Below are 12,941 nucleotides of genomic sequence, written 5' to 3' on the forward strand. Positions count from 1 at the left end.
ACGAACAATGCTCGCAAATATCAGCGATCTCGTTATCGATTCAAGAAGAATCGGCTTGGACGTCAGGCCATTGTCTCTTTTCGTTCTCGTGCTGCATCTGGGACGGGGGCGCTGTGGTATGGTGGAGCAACCCAGTACGTGAAGGCTTGTAAAAAGGAACCCCCAATCGGTCCAACCCACCATACCCATTGATCTATATCATGTGTCAGTAAAGGCCGCTTGAAAGAATCCTCTGAAAGCCAGACATGCAACGACGCTCGTTGCAGTATTTAATCGCTGGAAGACCAGACAGAATGCAAGAGTAAGAGATGAATTGGGCAGTGAAGGTGAATCATACTTGAAAAGTTTCCCCTCGCAATTGCAAAGGCAAAGCATCGGCCAGGGAACATGGACGCACCAGTGTATCCTGGAACGATGCCAGCACTAGCAAATGTTACAAGGCCTAGGACGCATCCGACGGCTAAGGGTCCGATATATGCTCCGTATAGACGGGCTTGCCTGGGGTCAAGACCCACACCAAACGAAAGAAAGCTAAGTAAAGCATTGATCAGCTGAAGGTCCAGTATCTGGATAAACCAGCAAAAGGATGTCTAGCAGCCACCGGAGAAGGTGATTGATGCATACAGCAGGGTAAAACTGGAAACGACTTCTATAAGAAGCGCTTGCCCGGAGGAGACAGTATTTGGGTCAATAAAGCACCCACCGCCATGGTATCTGATGACTTGTCAGAAGTAAAATTCTGTATTTTCCTTTGCTTTTAGTCGCAGTTTACTTCTCAATGCGAGCCTTTCCGTACGCCCCACGAAGCACACCACCGGCCAATGCAGCACCTGCAGTTTGCGCAGTCATATATAGTATAGCTATTCCCTTGCATTTAGCAATGTTCTCTGGAATATTCAAAGTCGGATGGAGTGACTCTAACCTCGAGAAAAGCCTGTGAAGCCGGTAAGAAGCGTTGCAAACGTAATGGTCTGATTGATATGGCCTCCAGAACCGGGGCCAGCTGCCATGATGAATAAGGCAAGGAGAAAGATATTAGAGATGCCAACAAATGGGGCAATTATCACAGTGTCAAAATTCGTCAATGTGGTATCGATCAACCCAGAAAGATAGATCAACAGTGTAGCGGCAATAAATTCTATAAACTGTTTTAATGTTAGCATTTTGAAAGTCCAGGGGCACGGTCGAGTCCAATCATACTGCGCCTTTCCATAATCCTGGACAGTCCCATCCGTCGAGTAAATAGGCATTCCATTGTGCAACTTGTCCTTTATTTGCTGGAACAATTTTTGGTTCATGCTGCGCGCCGAGTCCATTTCGAACAAACGAGCCTTTGAAGTTGGCGATATCACTTGGCACATCTACTTGGCCGTGGTCTGAGACATGTGAGTCTTCCGTGACTGCGTTTTTTTGCTCCATTGCAGATATATGCTTCTCTTTTTGCATTTCATGGGTCTTGTAACTAGGTTCATGTTCTTACAAAAATGTACATTTTTTTTTGGGATTATAGATATGAGGTGTTGAGAGCAGCTTATGAAGCTTGACATAATATGGTGGCTTGAAGCTAATGCCGTTCATGGTAAGGGGTACGGAATCAGTAATCATCTCCAAACAGAGCGTACTATTCGCCTTAGAGAGAAAGATAGTATCTGTCAAATTGCTTTGAACATGGACGCAATAGAAAACCTGTGTTGGGCATTGCATAGTGGTAAATCGTAGATGGCCATTTTTATTGAGTGGTCCATCACAGGCAAGCTTGAGGGAGTCTGGGATGATAAGGGGGAGGTTTGTGATTTCTCTCTTTCCGGTTGATATTGCAGCCCAAAAAATACCGTTACACACCAAAGTCAATGATCGCCATCGGATTTTTAAATTTTATGACAATTTCAATGGATTTATTTGGGATGATTTCGAGATTCCCATGGCCGAAAGTTGCCCTGACAGCGACGATCGTCATGGGCCCCCACTTTAGCGGTAACAGCTCTTTGGTATGACGTACCTGGTTTCGCGCAAAAACGGGGAATCCTAGCCGTCTAGGTTGCCGTAGCTCCAACCTCGGGCAATTTGCCCAGTTTCTCCCAAGACATATACCAAAGCCACTGCGCCCGTGATCTTTGACTTCTTCCATCCCATCGACCTCCCATCCCATCTTATTGCCAATTTCAAGCCCTTAGCTGAGGTGAGTCTCATAATTTAATTCCCGTTTGATTAGAACGCATTACTAAAGCCACTTAGCTATTTCCCCTCGTCTTCAGCCCAACTTCAAAAGATGTCTTACGCCGAAGCTGCTGCTCGTGGACCCAAGCAGTCCCCCGAAGAGGTACGTTGCTCTAGATCTGGAGGATATCTCCATTATCCTTGTGAGACTTATAAGGGTCATAAGCTAATAAGATATCCCAGGCGTAAGTTACCTTGGACATACTGCGTCCCTTCCAGCTGCGGGCACTCTCTTGTTGATGCCCGGAGTGGATTGATGCGCAGATTCTTTTTTTGGCATGTGAAAAGCTGACATCGTTTCAGACGCGCTCCCGCTCCTCCGCAGGTTGTGCACGATGAGGGCAGCGTGAGCTCTTTGATCGACGTCGACAGCCCGCACGTCTCGAGTGTGCCTTCGGACTATGAATCGCAGTCGGTGAAGACCGATACCCAGGCCCTGCGCATTGAGCACGAAGAGGAGGATAAGCAGCGTGAGGAGGAGCGCAAGAAGGCTGCTGCCAAAGCCAAGGCCCACAAGGGTGGTAAGAAGATCAAGGAAAACGTCGACAACCCCGTCGTCCTCGGCAACGCAGTCGCAGTTGTTGGTTTGGGAAGCGTGCTCGGTTGGGGCGCATACCGGAAATACATTGCTGGAGAGCTTTCGTGGAAGGTTGTCGGTGCTTGGGCTGGCATCGTTGGCCTCTTCGCTGCAGGCGACTACTACCTTAGCAAGTAAGTTTTTATTCCGCTTATCAAACATCTTTACGCTCTTGCTCACAGTCCTTGCAGGTATCTCTTCAGAAAGTACCCCACGAAATAAATTTGAGGGCTAGGATGGACTGTGTGGGTGCAGTGGGGTATTGACTCTCGGAGGCATCTTAAATTGGGTTATTTTTGTGAGCGTCAAAGCGCTCTGACTCTTGCACGCTTTTTCTTCTTGTGTGCTCTTGCTTTTGGTCTCTTCACTCTGAACGGCATAATACTCTCCAATCTCCTTTGTTTTATTTCAGCATCCGGTGTATTTTTGAGAAACAATGATACCATTTTCTTGTTCTATCCATTAGACCTTTTTCGCAAAGACGTGAAGTGTATACTGGAACAAAGCGTAGGCTATTCTATTCTCGATACATCTGCAATAGCGAGCTCATTCTCTCGTCTTGCTCATCTCTTGCTCTGATACATTGCTATTGTCCTAGATTGCAATAGTTGGAAGATACGTCTCAAAGAATACATAAAGCTTACCAAACCCCCTAGAGAATATTCATGCATGCTCAAGTTAAGTGCATTGTGATAGGGAAAGAAAAAACACTAGTATTAAGTAAAATACCTTGTATAGTACTAAGCCGAATACAAAAAAAGAAAAATTAAATAAATCTCACCTCTTATATATGACTTACTATATATTTTTTATAGCGACGAGTGACGTCTTTTCTCCATTTATTAAATACGCGGGACAAAGGAACAGGCAAACTTACATTCCTAATTCCTATAAAGAGCCCCTACTCCTCAAGCGCAGCAGTAATTTCTTTCTTGTCAGCAGATCCCATCATTATTAATCGTTTACCTTGATGCGGGACACGCAAGACACCATTGCCCCTGCGCGAATCGAGCTGGAACTCACCTGGCCCCGTCCAGCGTCCGCCCTGAGCATCGTAGAACTTCTCAAGATTGCCATTGTGGTTCTTGGCCTTGTCATTGGCATACGCATAACCCCAAATGTCAAAGATATTCAAATCCTTGGGTGGCTTTGACTTGACCGCCTGGACTTTACCCTTGTACTTGTCAGTCTTTTCGTAGATCTTTTCCTCTTCTTTCCTAAAGCACTCCTCGCACAGGGACGGCTTGTCGATCTTCACAACCCTAAAGTCTCCTTTGAAGAACCTGCAGAAGTTGTCAGTGCCGGCACGTTTGGAACATTGATGTTTGATGATAATGTCGCGCTGGTGGTTGCATTTAGCAAAAACTTGTTGTTCGCCTTTACACATCTTGATAGAGATTGGTTTATTAGCTTTTTGTATAACTATTGGGAAGAGGATTACCTGGTTTGGTTTATTTTGGCTATGTCTGGGTTGGAAACTGAAGGTGAGTTGTAGAGAGTAAGATGGGTTGAATAACGTGGAGTATCTTGAGCTTGGTTGATGTATGAGAAAATGGTGATGATGATCCGGTGTGGAATGGTGTATTTCTGGGGGAAAGATATGAAGCTTATATAGATGGAAATGTTTGATTTGTTCATTACGTATTTGCAGTATGTGTATGGATATGTTCAAAGAGATTAAAACAGGGAGACGTGTTGAACAAAAGAGGACAAGGATAAAGACAAAGACACAAAGGGGATGATATAGAACTGTTTGTTTGAAGTGTAGCAACAAAGTAGAAACAAAGACAAAACAATGGTGGATAGTATTGAAATGGTAAGAGAAACACCTGTTTATTGCTGATTTGCATTTTGAAGCTTAAATGCCATGGTGACAAAGAAAAAATAAAATGTTCCGCTCATTGTTGAATTTGAGTTCCTGTTAGACTCACTGTGAACGATACAACAACATTGTTACATTATTTCCAAGTTGCAATTTTTTGTTCATATCATAAAAAAAATGAAGAAAAGCAATAAAGACACATTGCAAAAAAATAAACAGTCACAGAAATTCAGAAGTTGCAGAGAGATCAGCATCCCGTATTACTTGATTCTCGGTGGCCGGAAAACACGAAGGCGGTGAGGAGTGGCCCCCTCTGACGTCCTTGAGGTCCCCTACTCCTAGCTGCGATCCCCTACCGAGAAACTAGTTAACGTTGGGCACAAGCCACAACAACTACAACAGCGCAACTGTGAGCCTAGCAGTGCAACCAGCCACGTGTAGTCAAGCTCCCTGGACAGAACAGAGCTTACTACGCCGCCAAATCAATCATATTCCGTTCCAGCAGTCTCCTGGGTATCCGGCACACGAACCAATTGAGTTGGATATATAACCATCAGCTGCTGTGTGCAGAGGAGGAGAACTAAGATTATCCCTTAAGACAAGCAACACTTGTTGTCGATATGGTGCGTTGAAATGCTCCATATTACAGCTGATACGAACGTTACTAACTAGTGTATGATATCAAATAGAATGCCCTATTTAACTCCGCGCTCAAACAGTCCTCTGCTGTGCGGAGAGACCTCGACGCCTTCGCTGAGGCGCAAGCTATCAACCCGGCATTGCAAGGCCAGATATCCGCATCCCTGACGTCGTTTTCCCGTACAGTAGATGATTATGCGTCCATGGCACAGGGGGAGCATGTCGAGGCAAAGAAAGAAAAGGCCGCAGAGCGAATAAAGAATTTCAGGTCGGAGGTGGCAGAGTACCGGACGCAATTTGATCGGCTGAAAGCGGAAAAGACAGAAATGGTACGCACGGAACCTTACACATGCCCCCTCTTTCATAACAGAAAAGAGACTTGCACGAAATCCTTGATAGTCTCCTGAGATTGTCCGTTTTCTAGCTGATGGAAAATGACTGACATGTAATCTGTAGCAAACGAGCATAAATCGCCAGGAATTACTCGGGCGACGTCCACACCAGGCTGCAACACCAGAGAACCCGTATGCCAATGTAAATCATCAAGCGTCTGCATTTCAACCATCATCCTCGTCGCCATATGCCGCCGGTTCTCCGTACGGTCTCTCCTCACCTGCGTATGCCACTCGCGAAGACCATGCGTTCCGAGAGCAGTCGTTCATGAGCAATACACATGCGCAGCTGGATGAATTTCTTGAACGAGGGCGCGCTGTCCTTGGCGATCTCGGCCAGCAAAGAGAGATGCTCAAGGGCACGCAGCGGAAATTGTACAGTGTAGCGAATACTCTCGGTCTGAGCGGAGACACTATCCGGATGGTAGAGCGACGGGCAAAACAAGACAAATGGATTTTCTGGCTGGGGGTTGTCATCTTCTTCCTCTTTTGCTACTTTGTGCTCAAATGGCTACGGTAGATGTCATATTTCGCTACTTGGGGCTGGTGTTTTCTTGACTGGACAGGGGCGTTTGGTGTTTAGGAATGGGTATTGTCCAACTGATTAAAGCATTTGGGAAAGATCTTCTTGTATTCATTATATCTGTTCTTGCATGCGCAATTATAGCAGCTAGCTAGTTCCAACTTAACGCGTATCAAATCATTATCAACCAATAATCACATATCCCTGCACGATTCTTTTCTTTATTTGGCGTAGATAGGACACTTCTACAGTCAATCTACTGCTTTTGCTTTTGAATTTCTTGCACATTTAGTTTCGCCCATTCTTCATAGGACGTGGCCTTCCGGCCAATGAGCCATTCCAGGACATTAGGATTGCCAGCCAACCGGTGTTCGTTGTAGTAGAGCAGCATCCTCTCCGTAGTATCACGCGTAATATAATCAACTGGGGCATTGCCAAAAAGGAGCTTAAGGAAGCTCTCAACCGATTCTTCGAAAGATGCCGTTCGAGCGATTTTGACCTCTTTGCCAATGACTTTGCTCAAGATCTTGCCGACTTCGGTGTACGACAATGGTGCCGTCGAGACGATTGGATATTGTGCGAGAAAATGCTTCTCCCGTTCGTCCAAAACTCGAACAACGGCTTCCGCGAGGTCCCGCAAAGCTATAAAGGAAAAAGTTGTTTCTGGGTTCCAATGGCACGTGTAAATCGGAGACTCTTGCGAAAGAAGCAGAGGCAGTGGCATCAGATCCATGAAATGGGTAGGCTGAAGGAACGTATAATCGATGCCGGACTCGATCAGGCGCTCTTCAATGTACCGCTTGCAGTCATGGTTCATCATCTTGCGGATCTGCGTGTTCAAAACAGATGTAAACACGAAATGCTTGAGAGTGCCCTCCTTGTAATACTTGGTTGCGCTGTCAATCATGTTATAGCCCATTTCCGTCTCTCGCGGATGGAATGGCGGCCCGACGTGAAACACAGCGGCAGCGCCATTGAGGATCTTGTCCGTCTCCGTGTAGAGAGCTAGATCGGCTCGCACAACCTCAGCATCGGGATAAGCCTTCTTCAGCCGTGACTGGGAGGATTCAGAGTTGACCACTAGACGAAGGCGTTTCCATCTTCCGGCAACCAAAGGCAGAACATGTGATGCCTGACGCCCGCTGGCGCAGGTGATGACAAGAAGATCATTCTGATAATCGACAGGCATGGCGGTTAGCAAGGTGATGGGAATGAGTTCAAAAGTCAAGGAAATTTGCTTGGTTGAATGAGGTGTCTAGAGACCAATTCAGACAGAGTGCTTAATATATTTGAGAATGTGTTACAGAGACATTAGGATTCTGTCTGGTATATTCAGGATATTTCTCGGAGATAGGTTGAAGTCCGGAGTTAAATACTAACGTCATAGAGCTCGGGCTCCGGAAGACGCGGATGCTGCAGTTGAAATCCTTCAAGGGATATTAGTGCAATGTACCGCGGTATCAGAATACAGTGTCAGTTTGCAAGAAGGGTACTTGATCTAAGTGGGCTCATACTGGCATGATCAGAGGAGCTGCCCAACCATCTGATGAATACTGAGATTTTGTGGCAGCATCTTTGGCAGTTTCGTGGCTAGGGCTTACTACTCCGCATGTTTATATTCAGGGACCCCAGGATCTATTAATTACCTGCCTACTTCGCACTTAGTATAACTAACTAGGGCGGGATTTCAAGTTACGTAACCCCTTTCAGTTAAAGTCGCGGGTAGAGATTATAACCAACCAATGCAAGCACAGTGATGGTCAGATGCAAAAGGGAAAAGCTACCGGAGTACGTACCGAATGGGGTGTGGAGAAGCTGTGACGGGGGAAATTTCGCTTAAAGGCCCACTACCGTTTGTAGCGGTGACGTACTACCCTCGTACGTTTGACTTGGTCGGAGCTCCGGCAGACAGACGTCGTGTTTGTCCTCTCTCATTGCCCGTATTGCTTCCTTTTCTCATTTGTGGGCGACCGTAGTTTCCCGTATCGGAAAGAGCTCGGTACGAAAGTGTTGGTCCGTTGCTGGGACGAAAGACCTTCCTCTCCTCCGACGTTGAAGCTTTCTTCCCATCTCTGATCAACCTCATCACATCGCATTGCATCTTGCGTTGCATTCCATTTAATTCCCCCATCACACCTCCTCTCCACTCCCGTCTTTTCTCTGCAATTGCCATCATGTTCGCCCCTCGTCAGGTGTTCGGCACTTTCCAGCGCCGGGGCTTCTCGGCTTCCGCCCGCCAGGTAAGATTAATCCAATTCGGCGGCAATTGGCCGACGCCTTCTTTGCCTCCAGAGGCCCAATTGGCTTCGGCTTCATGCTGCCAATGAAAGAGATATGCGCTGACAAGTGTTGTATAGGCCTCCAAGGTTGCCGTTCTCGGTGCCGCTGGTGGTATCGGCCAGCCGCTCTCTCTTCTGCTGAAGTTGAACCCCCGTGTCACTCAGCTCGCCCTTTACGATATCCGTGGTGGCCCTGGTATGACGAAAATATATTGTTTCCAATTGATTGAATGATTGCGATTCTCATTTTGGATATCCTTCAGGTGTCGCTGCTGATATCAGCCACGTCAACACCAAGAGCACGGTATGAGACAGCGCCAAATCGCTCCTGGACAAGGGAACAAACAAGGCTGATTTGGTCCAGGTTTCCGGCTATGACCCCACCCCCTCGGGCCTGAGAGAGGCTCTCAAGGGCTCTGAGCTTGTCCTCATTCCTGCCGGTGTCCCCCGCAAGCCTGGCATGACTCGTGATGGTTTGACACCCTCATCCACTCCCAGCGCCACAGCCGCTTCGGAGAACGTACCCAGGCGTTAATCATAATTCCAGACCTTTTCAACACCAACGCCTCGATTGTCCGCGACTTGGCCAAGGCTGCCGCTGAGGCTTCCCCTGATGCCAACATCCTCATCATTTCCAACCCCGTAGGTCGCCGGTTGTTCAGAAAATCCAACTGGACCGCCATCCCGTTAACGCTCCATTTATAGGTGAACTCGACTGTTCCCATCACCGCCGAGGTTTTCAAGGCCGCCGGTGTCTACAACCCCCGCAGACTCTTCGGTGTCACCACCCTTGACGTTGTCCGTGCTTCCCGTTTCCTCTCCCAGGTCAAGAACACCGACCCCGCCAACGAGAACGTTCCCGTCGTCGGTGGCCACTCTGGTGTCACCATTGTCCCTCTTCTCTCCCAGTCGAATGGTGCCGACCTCTCTGGTCAGACCTACGAGGACTACGTCAAGCGCGTGCAATTCGGTGGTGACGAGGTCGTCAAGGCCAAGGATGGCGCTGGATCCGCCACCCTCTCCATGGCCATGGCTGGTGCCCGTTTCGCCGAGAGCTTGCTGAAGGCTTCCCAGGGTGTCAAGGGTGTCATTGAGCCCACCTTTGTTGATAGCCCTCTGTACAAGGACCAGGGTGTGGACTACTTCGCCTCCAACGTTGAGCTCGGCCCCAACGGTGTTGAGAAGATCTACCCCGTCGGCAAGGTCACTGAGCACGAGCAGAAGCTCATTGACACCTGCTTGGTCGACTTGAAGAAGAACATCCAGAAGGGTAAGCAGAGTTCTATCTCCTATCAATCTGTCTTCTTGTGTACTAATTCTTTTTTCCCCCTTTAGGTGTCGACTTCGTCAAGCAGAACCCTTAAATGTATACCCCTCTGGAGCAGACGGAGAGGATAGGAATATAAGTAAATTGACCTTAGAGCAATGTGATGATCATAAGTCTATCTAGTAACGTGTAAACTTGATTGTGAAGAGCATCGTCATGTCGTGATCACAAAACACGTGGATGCGAGTGACCTGGAGATGAATTTTACCATTTAAAGCACTCCAATGACTTGTCTTTCTCCCTGAATTCTCAATGCGCGTCATGCAGCATGCCCACGTATTAGCGTAATATGACCGCTCTTTATCCGGTTGTCCCCCAATATTGTATAAATAAAAACTTTACTCGACGCCCAAGAGGTCACACATCATACCAGTACCAACATCAGCATCAATTGAATGCGTCAATCCCATGACTCGTCTTCAACCAAGGCAGTTGACTCCCGCCATGACTTTTGCCTCATGGATCATGGATCATGGATCCTGTCTATTCTGATCCGTTCTGTTCTTGATTCCGTTCTGTTTCTGTCGGGCAATCTCTGGCTCTACGTCATTAGATAGAACTCCCCCCCCCCCCCCCCCTTTTTCTTTTATTATTTTTATTTTTATTTTCATTTTCATTTCTTTTTTTGGGAGGAGGGAGGGGAAAAGGGGATATACAGCACATATGATCTGCATTACATATGCCGATATGCCGCCGTCAGGGCTATTGCTCTGAGCAAGGTACTTACAGCTGCTCATTTGTGTACGTCAGGAATAGACGACCAGAAGACCAGAGGACCAGAGGACCAGAGGACCAGAGGCGAGGAAGAGAGGAGGGAAGGCATGACCCAACACGGTGCTTTTAAGAATTGAGTGCATACACTTATGTTTGAACATGTTCGTGAGAAAGAATAGTTGTACATTTAATTATGAGAATTCCGGAACTACGAGAAGAGAGAAAGAAAAAATAAAATTAAATAAATAAATAAAATAAAATTTAAAATAAAGACAAAAGACCAAATATGTCACTCCGGTGATCATAGCGGTGGGAAAGTTAGTATCGCTGGTCGTCTGGTCGTCTGGGACTAGCTGGTAAAGCCAGATTTGGTAGGTACTCTTCACGGCATGCACATGTGCACACATATACCAAAAACAGAGAGAAAAAAAAAAAAGAAAGGGGAAAAGGAAGGGAGAAAAGAAAAAAGGTTGGCGTCAAGAGAGAGGTGCCTTTCCAATGGGGTAAAATGGGGTTCAGTCTATCGTACCTGCCGTTGAGAGTTGAAAAAATCAGATGTTTCGCGGCTTGCCCGATTTGGCGTTTCGCCTGTGCTCCTTCCGTATACTGAATTTGTCTGTTGCCAGATTGCCAATAATCTTGTTTTGGTCAAATGCGGTCTAGCTTGAAACTGCGTCGAAGGGGACCAGACTTTGATGAGCATTAAATGAAATGGTTTAGAGAGGAAGAAAATCGTGTAATAACAGGGAAAGAAAAGGGAAAAGAAAAGGGAAAAGGAAAAAAGACAGAGTTGCCCAATTCAGCGTGGTGTTGAGACCACATGACATACCAAAAAGCCAGTCAGTATGATGTGTAAAAGACTTTGCACTCACCACGTATTTTGGCGGTTTGGAAGTTCTGTTGGAAAAAGGTCTAGTAGATTATATCTCCAATGAAGACGAGGCTTACCAGACCGGATGTGTATATCTTCATCCAGAATAATGGCGGAATGGGACAGAAGAGGAGTAGAAAACGCCTTTTGCCTTCGTGATGCCACGTTGTGGACGCAAAGCCGCATATTGAGAGACTTACAACTATAAATATGACAACCTGCTCCCGTCCATCCCTTTCTCTTACTTTTTTATCAGAGAGTATTTAAAAAAGTGAACAATTTTAGTGGGTTTTTGTGGCTAAAGCGGCTTCAAGGATACAATTTAGATCAAAGGTTCCGGAGAGCATATTGTGCCAATGTCGTACTCCAAGATAAACAAGAAAGGATGTGGAATGTCGAGATTATTCAGGCAGACTCCACCGGCTGACCAAGACGAAGATGAACGTTTATTAGCGGATGATCTTGAGATGCTGCCAACATGGGAGGAATTAAACATCCAAAGATTGCAAACAAATAGACCAACCTTGGTACCCGCGCGAAGAAATGCCGCTTCCGCTATTGCACAACGACCGCAATCCGCTGAGGTTCGGCAAGCGTCAGATGTGGGAAGATGGACAAACGTATCATCATCATCTGCCGCTGCGGAAGAAGAATACTTCTTGGAAGAATTAGATGAAATAGATCTTTTGCCGACGTATGAGGAAGCGTGCTTTTCGAAGAAAGGAGAGAAGAAAGTAAACGTGACAGAGGTTCAGTCACAACGGTTGGGAGAGCATGAAGAGGGACCAGCCAAGTCCACAACCAGTTTCCCTATGGCCAGCCGTCGTAGTAACAACGGCATGGGGAACGTCGGCTCCTTGGACGGCCAAATAGATAGATACCGATCCACGGAACCACCCCGCTCCGGTGAGAATGATATCTGCCTGGAAATGATAACAGATACTGACTCTATTAGGATCCACGGAGAGACCGGCGCCGACTTCTGCCTCTCGACCAAACGGCGCCGGCGGCCGCGGTACTCCTGAGAGCTTGAGCGGGAACAGGGGACCTCTCACTGATCCTTACATGGATGAGTTGAGTTTGGAAGCGTATCTGGACCCGGGTCGCCACCCAAAAGACCTCCAGAATTTAGAGGCTCATTTTCGCTGGCTAAAGAGGGAACTCGAAAATTTTCTGGAGAAGAAATAATCGAAAAGTTACCCGGAAGTTGTATTGGACAATAGGAAGCAGATCTTTGAACATTGGGAATGTATGGCTCATTGGAATTGAAACAATATGCGATAAAAGAAAATCTGTACGAAAATGATATTGATTTTGGCTTCATGCGTTGTTCAGTGCTGTCGAGTGAGTGCTATTGTGCCGCGCAATACACGCTTTAGCAAAAGGGATATGCCTGCTCTTTCGAAATTGATTGGATGTGGTTCTCTGATACATGATCGCGTCAATCAGCGACCAATGTGCGTGAATGCTATACTGCACCTTGTCAGCTAGGATTGTTTCCTGAAAGTTTTCCCAGAGAGTTTCGTTCCCAGAAGTCCAGAGATCCTGGTTCGTTCAACCCCGCGACGAGGATCTTTGAC

At 46.9% G+C, this 12,941-nt stretch overlaps 7 protein-coding genes across 7 annotated transcripts; 4 read left to right on the forward strand and 3 right to left on the reverse strand.

The window, feature by feature from the left end:
* Positions 1-14: 14 nt before the first annotated feature.
* Positions 15-1,255, reverse strand: L228DRAFT_260214 (aquaporin-like protein; the record flags this gene model as incomplete). Its single annotated transcript, XM_018334236.1, has 6 exons — positions 15-193; positions 338-531; positions 625-714; positions 773-860; positions 923-1,138; positions 1,201-1,255. The coding sequence occupies 6 exons, from the start codon at positions 1,253-1,255 to the stop codon at positions 63-65; spliced, it is 774 nt and encodes a 257-aa protein (XP_018188929.1). The 3' UTR covers positions 15-62.
* Positions 1,256-2,089: 834 nt separating this feature from the next.
* Positions 2,090-3,071, forward strand: L228DRAFT_246141 (hypothetical protein). Its single transcript, XM_018332337.1, has 5 exons — positions 2,090-2,179; positions 2,236-2,320; positions 2,401-2,402; positions 2,521-2,928; positions 2,986-3,071. The coding sequence occupies exons 2-5, from the start codon at positions 2,270-2,272 to the stop codon at positions 3,014-3,016; spliced, it is 492 nt and encodes a 163-aa protein (XP_018188930.1). The 5' UTR covers positions 2,090-2,179; positions 2,236-2,269; the 3' UTR covers positions 3,017-3,071.
* Positions 3,072-3,340: 269 nt separating this feature from the next.
* L228DRAFT_276227 (hypothetical protein) lies at positions 3,341-4,385 on the reverse strand (the record flags this gene model as incomplete). Its single annotated transcript, XM_018335621.1, has 6 exons — positions 3,341-3,388; positions 3,439-3,446; positions 3,576-3,592; positions 3,672-3,675; positions 3,818-4,181; positions 4,236-4,385. Coding segments are annotated over 6 exons (591 nt in total), but the record flags the coding sequence as incomplete, so codon positions are not given.
* Positions 4,386-5,236: 851 nt separating this feature from the next.
* Positions 5,237-6,167, forward strand: L228DRAFT_237955 (transporter bos1; the record flags this gene model as incomplete). Its single annotated transcript, XM_018330987.1, has 3 exons — positions 5,237-5,239; positions 5,306-5,584; positions 5,712-6,167. 3 exons carry the CDS (start codon positions 5,237-5,239, stop codon positions 6,165-6,167), a joined length of 738 nt encoding a protein of 245 aa, XP_018188932.1.
* Positions 6,168-6,236: 69 nt separating this feature from the next.
* L228DRAFT_260215 (NAD(P)-binding protein) lies at positions 6,237-7,727 on the reverse strand. Its single transcript, XM_018334237.1, has 2 exons — positions 7,685-7,727; positions 6,237-7,597 (listed from the first exon to the last, which is right to left on the reverse strand). The coding sequence occupies exon 2, from the start codon at positions 7,357-7,359 to the stop codon at positions 6,427-6,429; it is 933 nt and encodes a 310-aa protein (XP_018188933.1). The 5' UTR covers positions 7,360-7,597; positions 7,685-7,727; the 3' UTR covers positions 6,237-6,426.
* Positions 7,728-8,123: 396 nt separating this feature from the next.
* L228DRAFT_246143 (malate dehydrogenase) lies at positions 8,124-9,973 on the forward strand. The gene is made up of 7 exons (XM_018332338.1): positions 8,124-8,410; positions 8,528-8,645; positions 8,713-8,753; positions 8,814-8,922; positions 8,997-9,091; positions 9,155-9,719; positions 9,785-9,973. Exons 1-7 carry the CDS (start codon positions 8,345-8,347, stop codon positions 9,811-9,813), a joined length of 1,023 nt encoding a protein of 340 aa, XP_018188934.1. The 5' UTR covers positions 8,124-8,344; the 3' UTR covers positions 9,814-9,973.
* Positions 9,974-11,717: 1,744 nt separating this feature from the next.
* On the forward strand, positions 11,718-12,810 carry L228DRAFT_276229 (hypothetical protein; the record flags this gene model as incomplete). The annotated part of the gene is made up of 2 exons (XM_018335622.1): positions 11,718-12,267; positions 12,317-12,810. 2 exons carry the CDS (start codon positions 11,718-11,720, stop codon positions 12,547-12,549), a joined length of 783 nt encoding a protein of 260 aa, XP_018188935.1. The 3' UTR covers positions 12,550-12,810.
* Between the last annotated feature and the right edge of the window lie 131 nt (positions 12,811-12,941).

This window comes from Xylona heveae (assembly GCF_001619985.1).
Source record: "Xylona heveae TC161 unplaced genomic scaffold L228scaffold_4, whole genome shotgun sequence".
NCBI lineage: Eukaryota > Fungi > Ascomycota > Xylonomycetes > Xylonales > Xylonaceae > Xylona > Xylona heveae.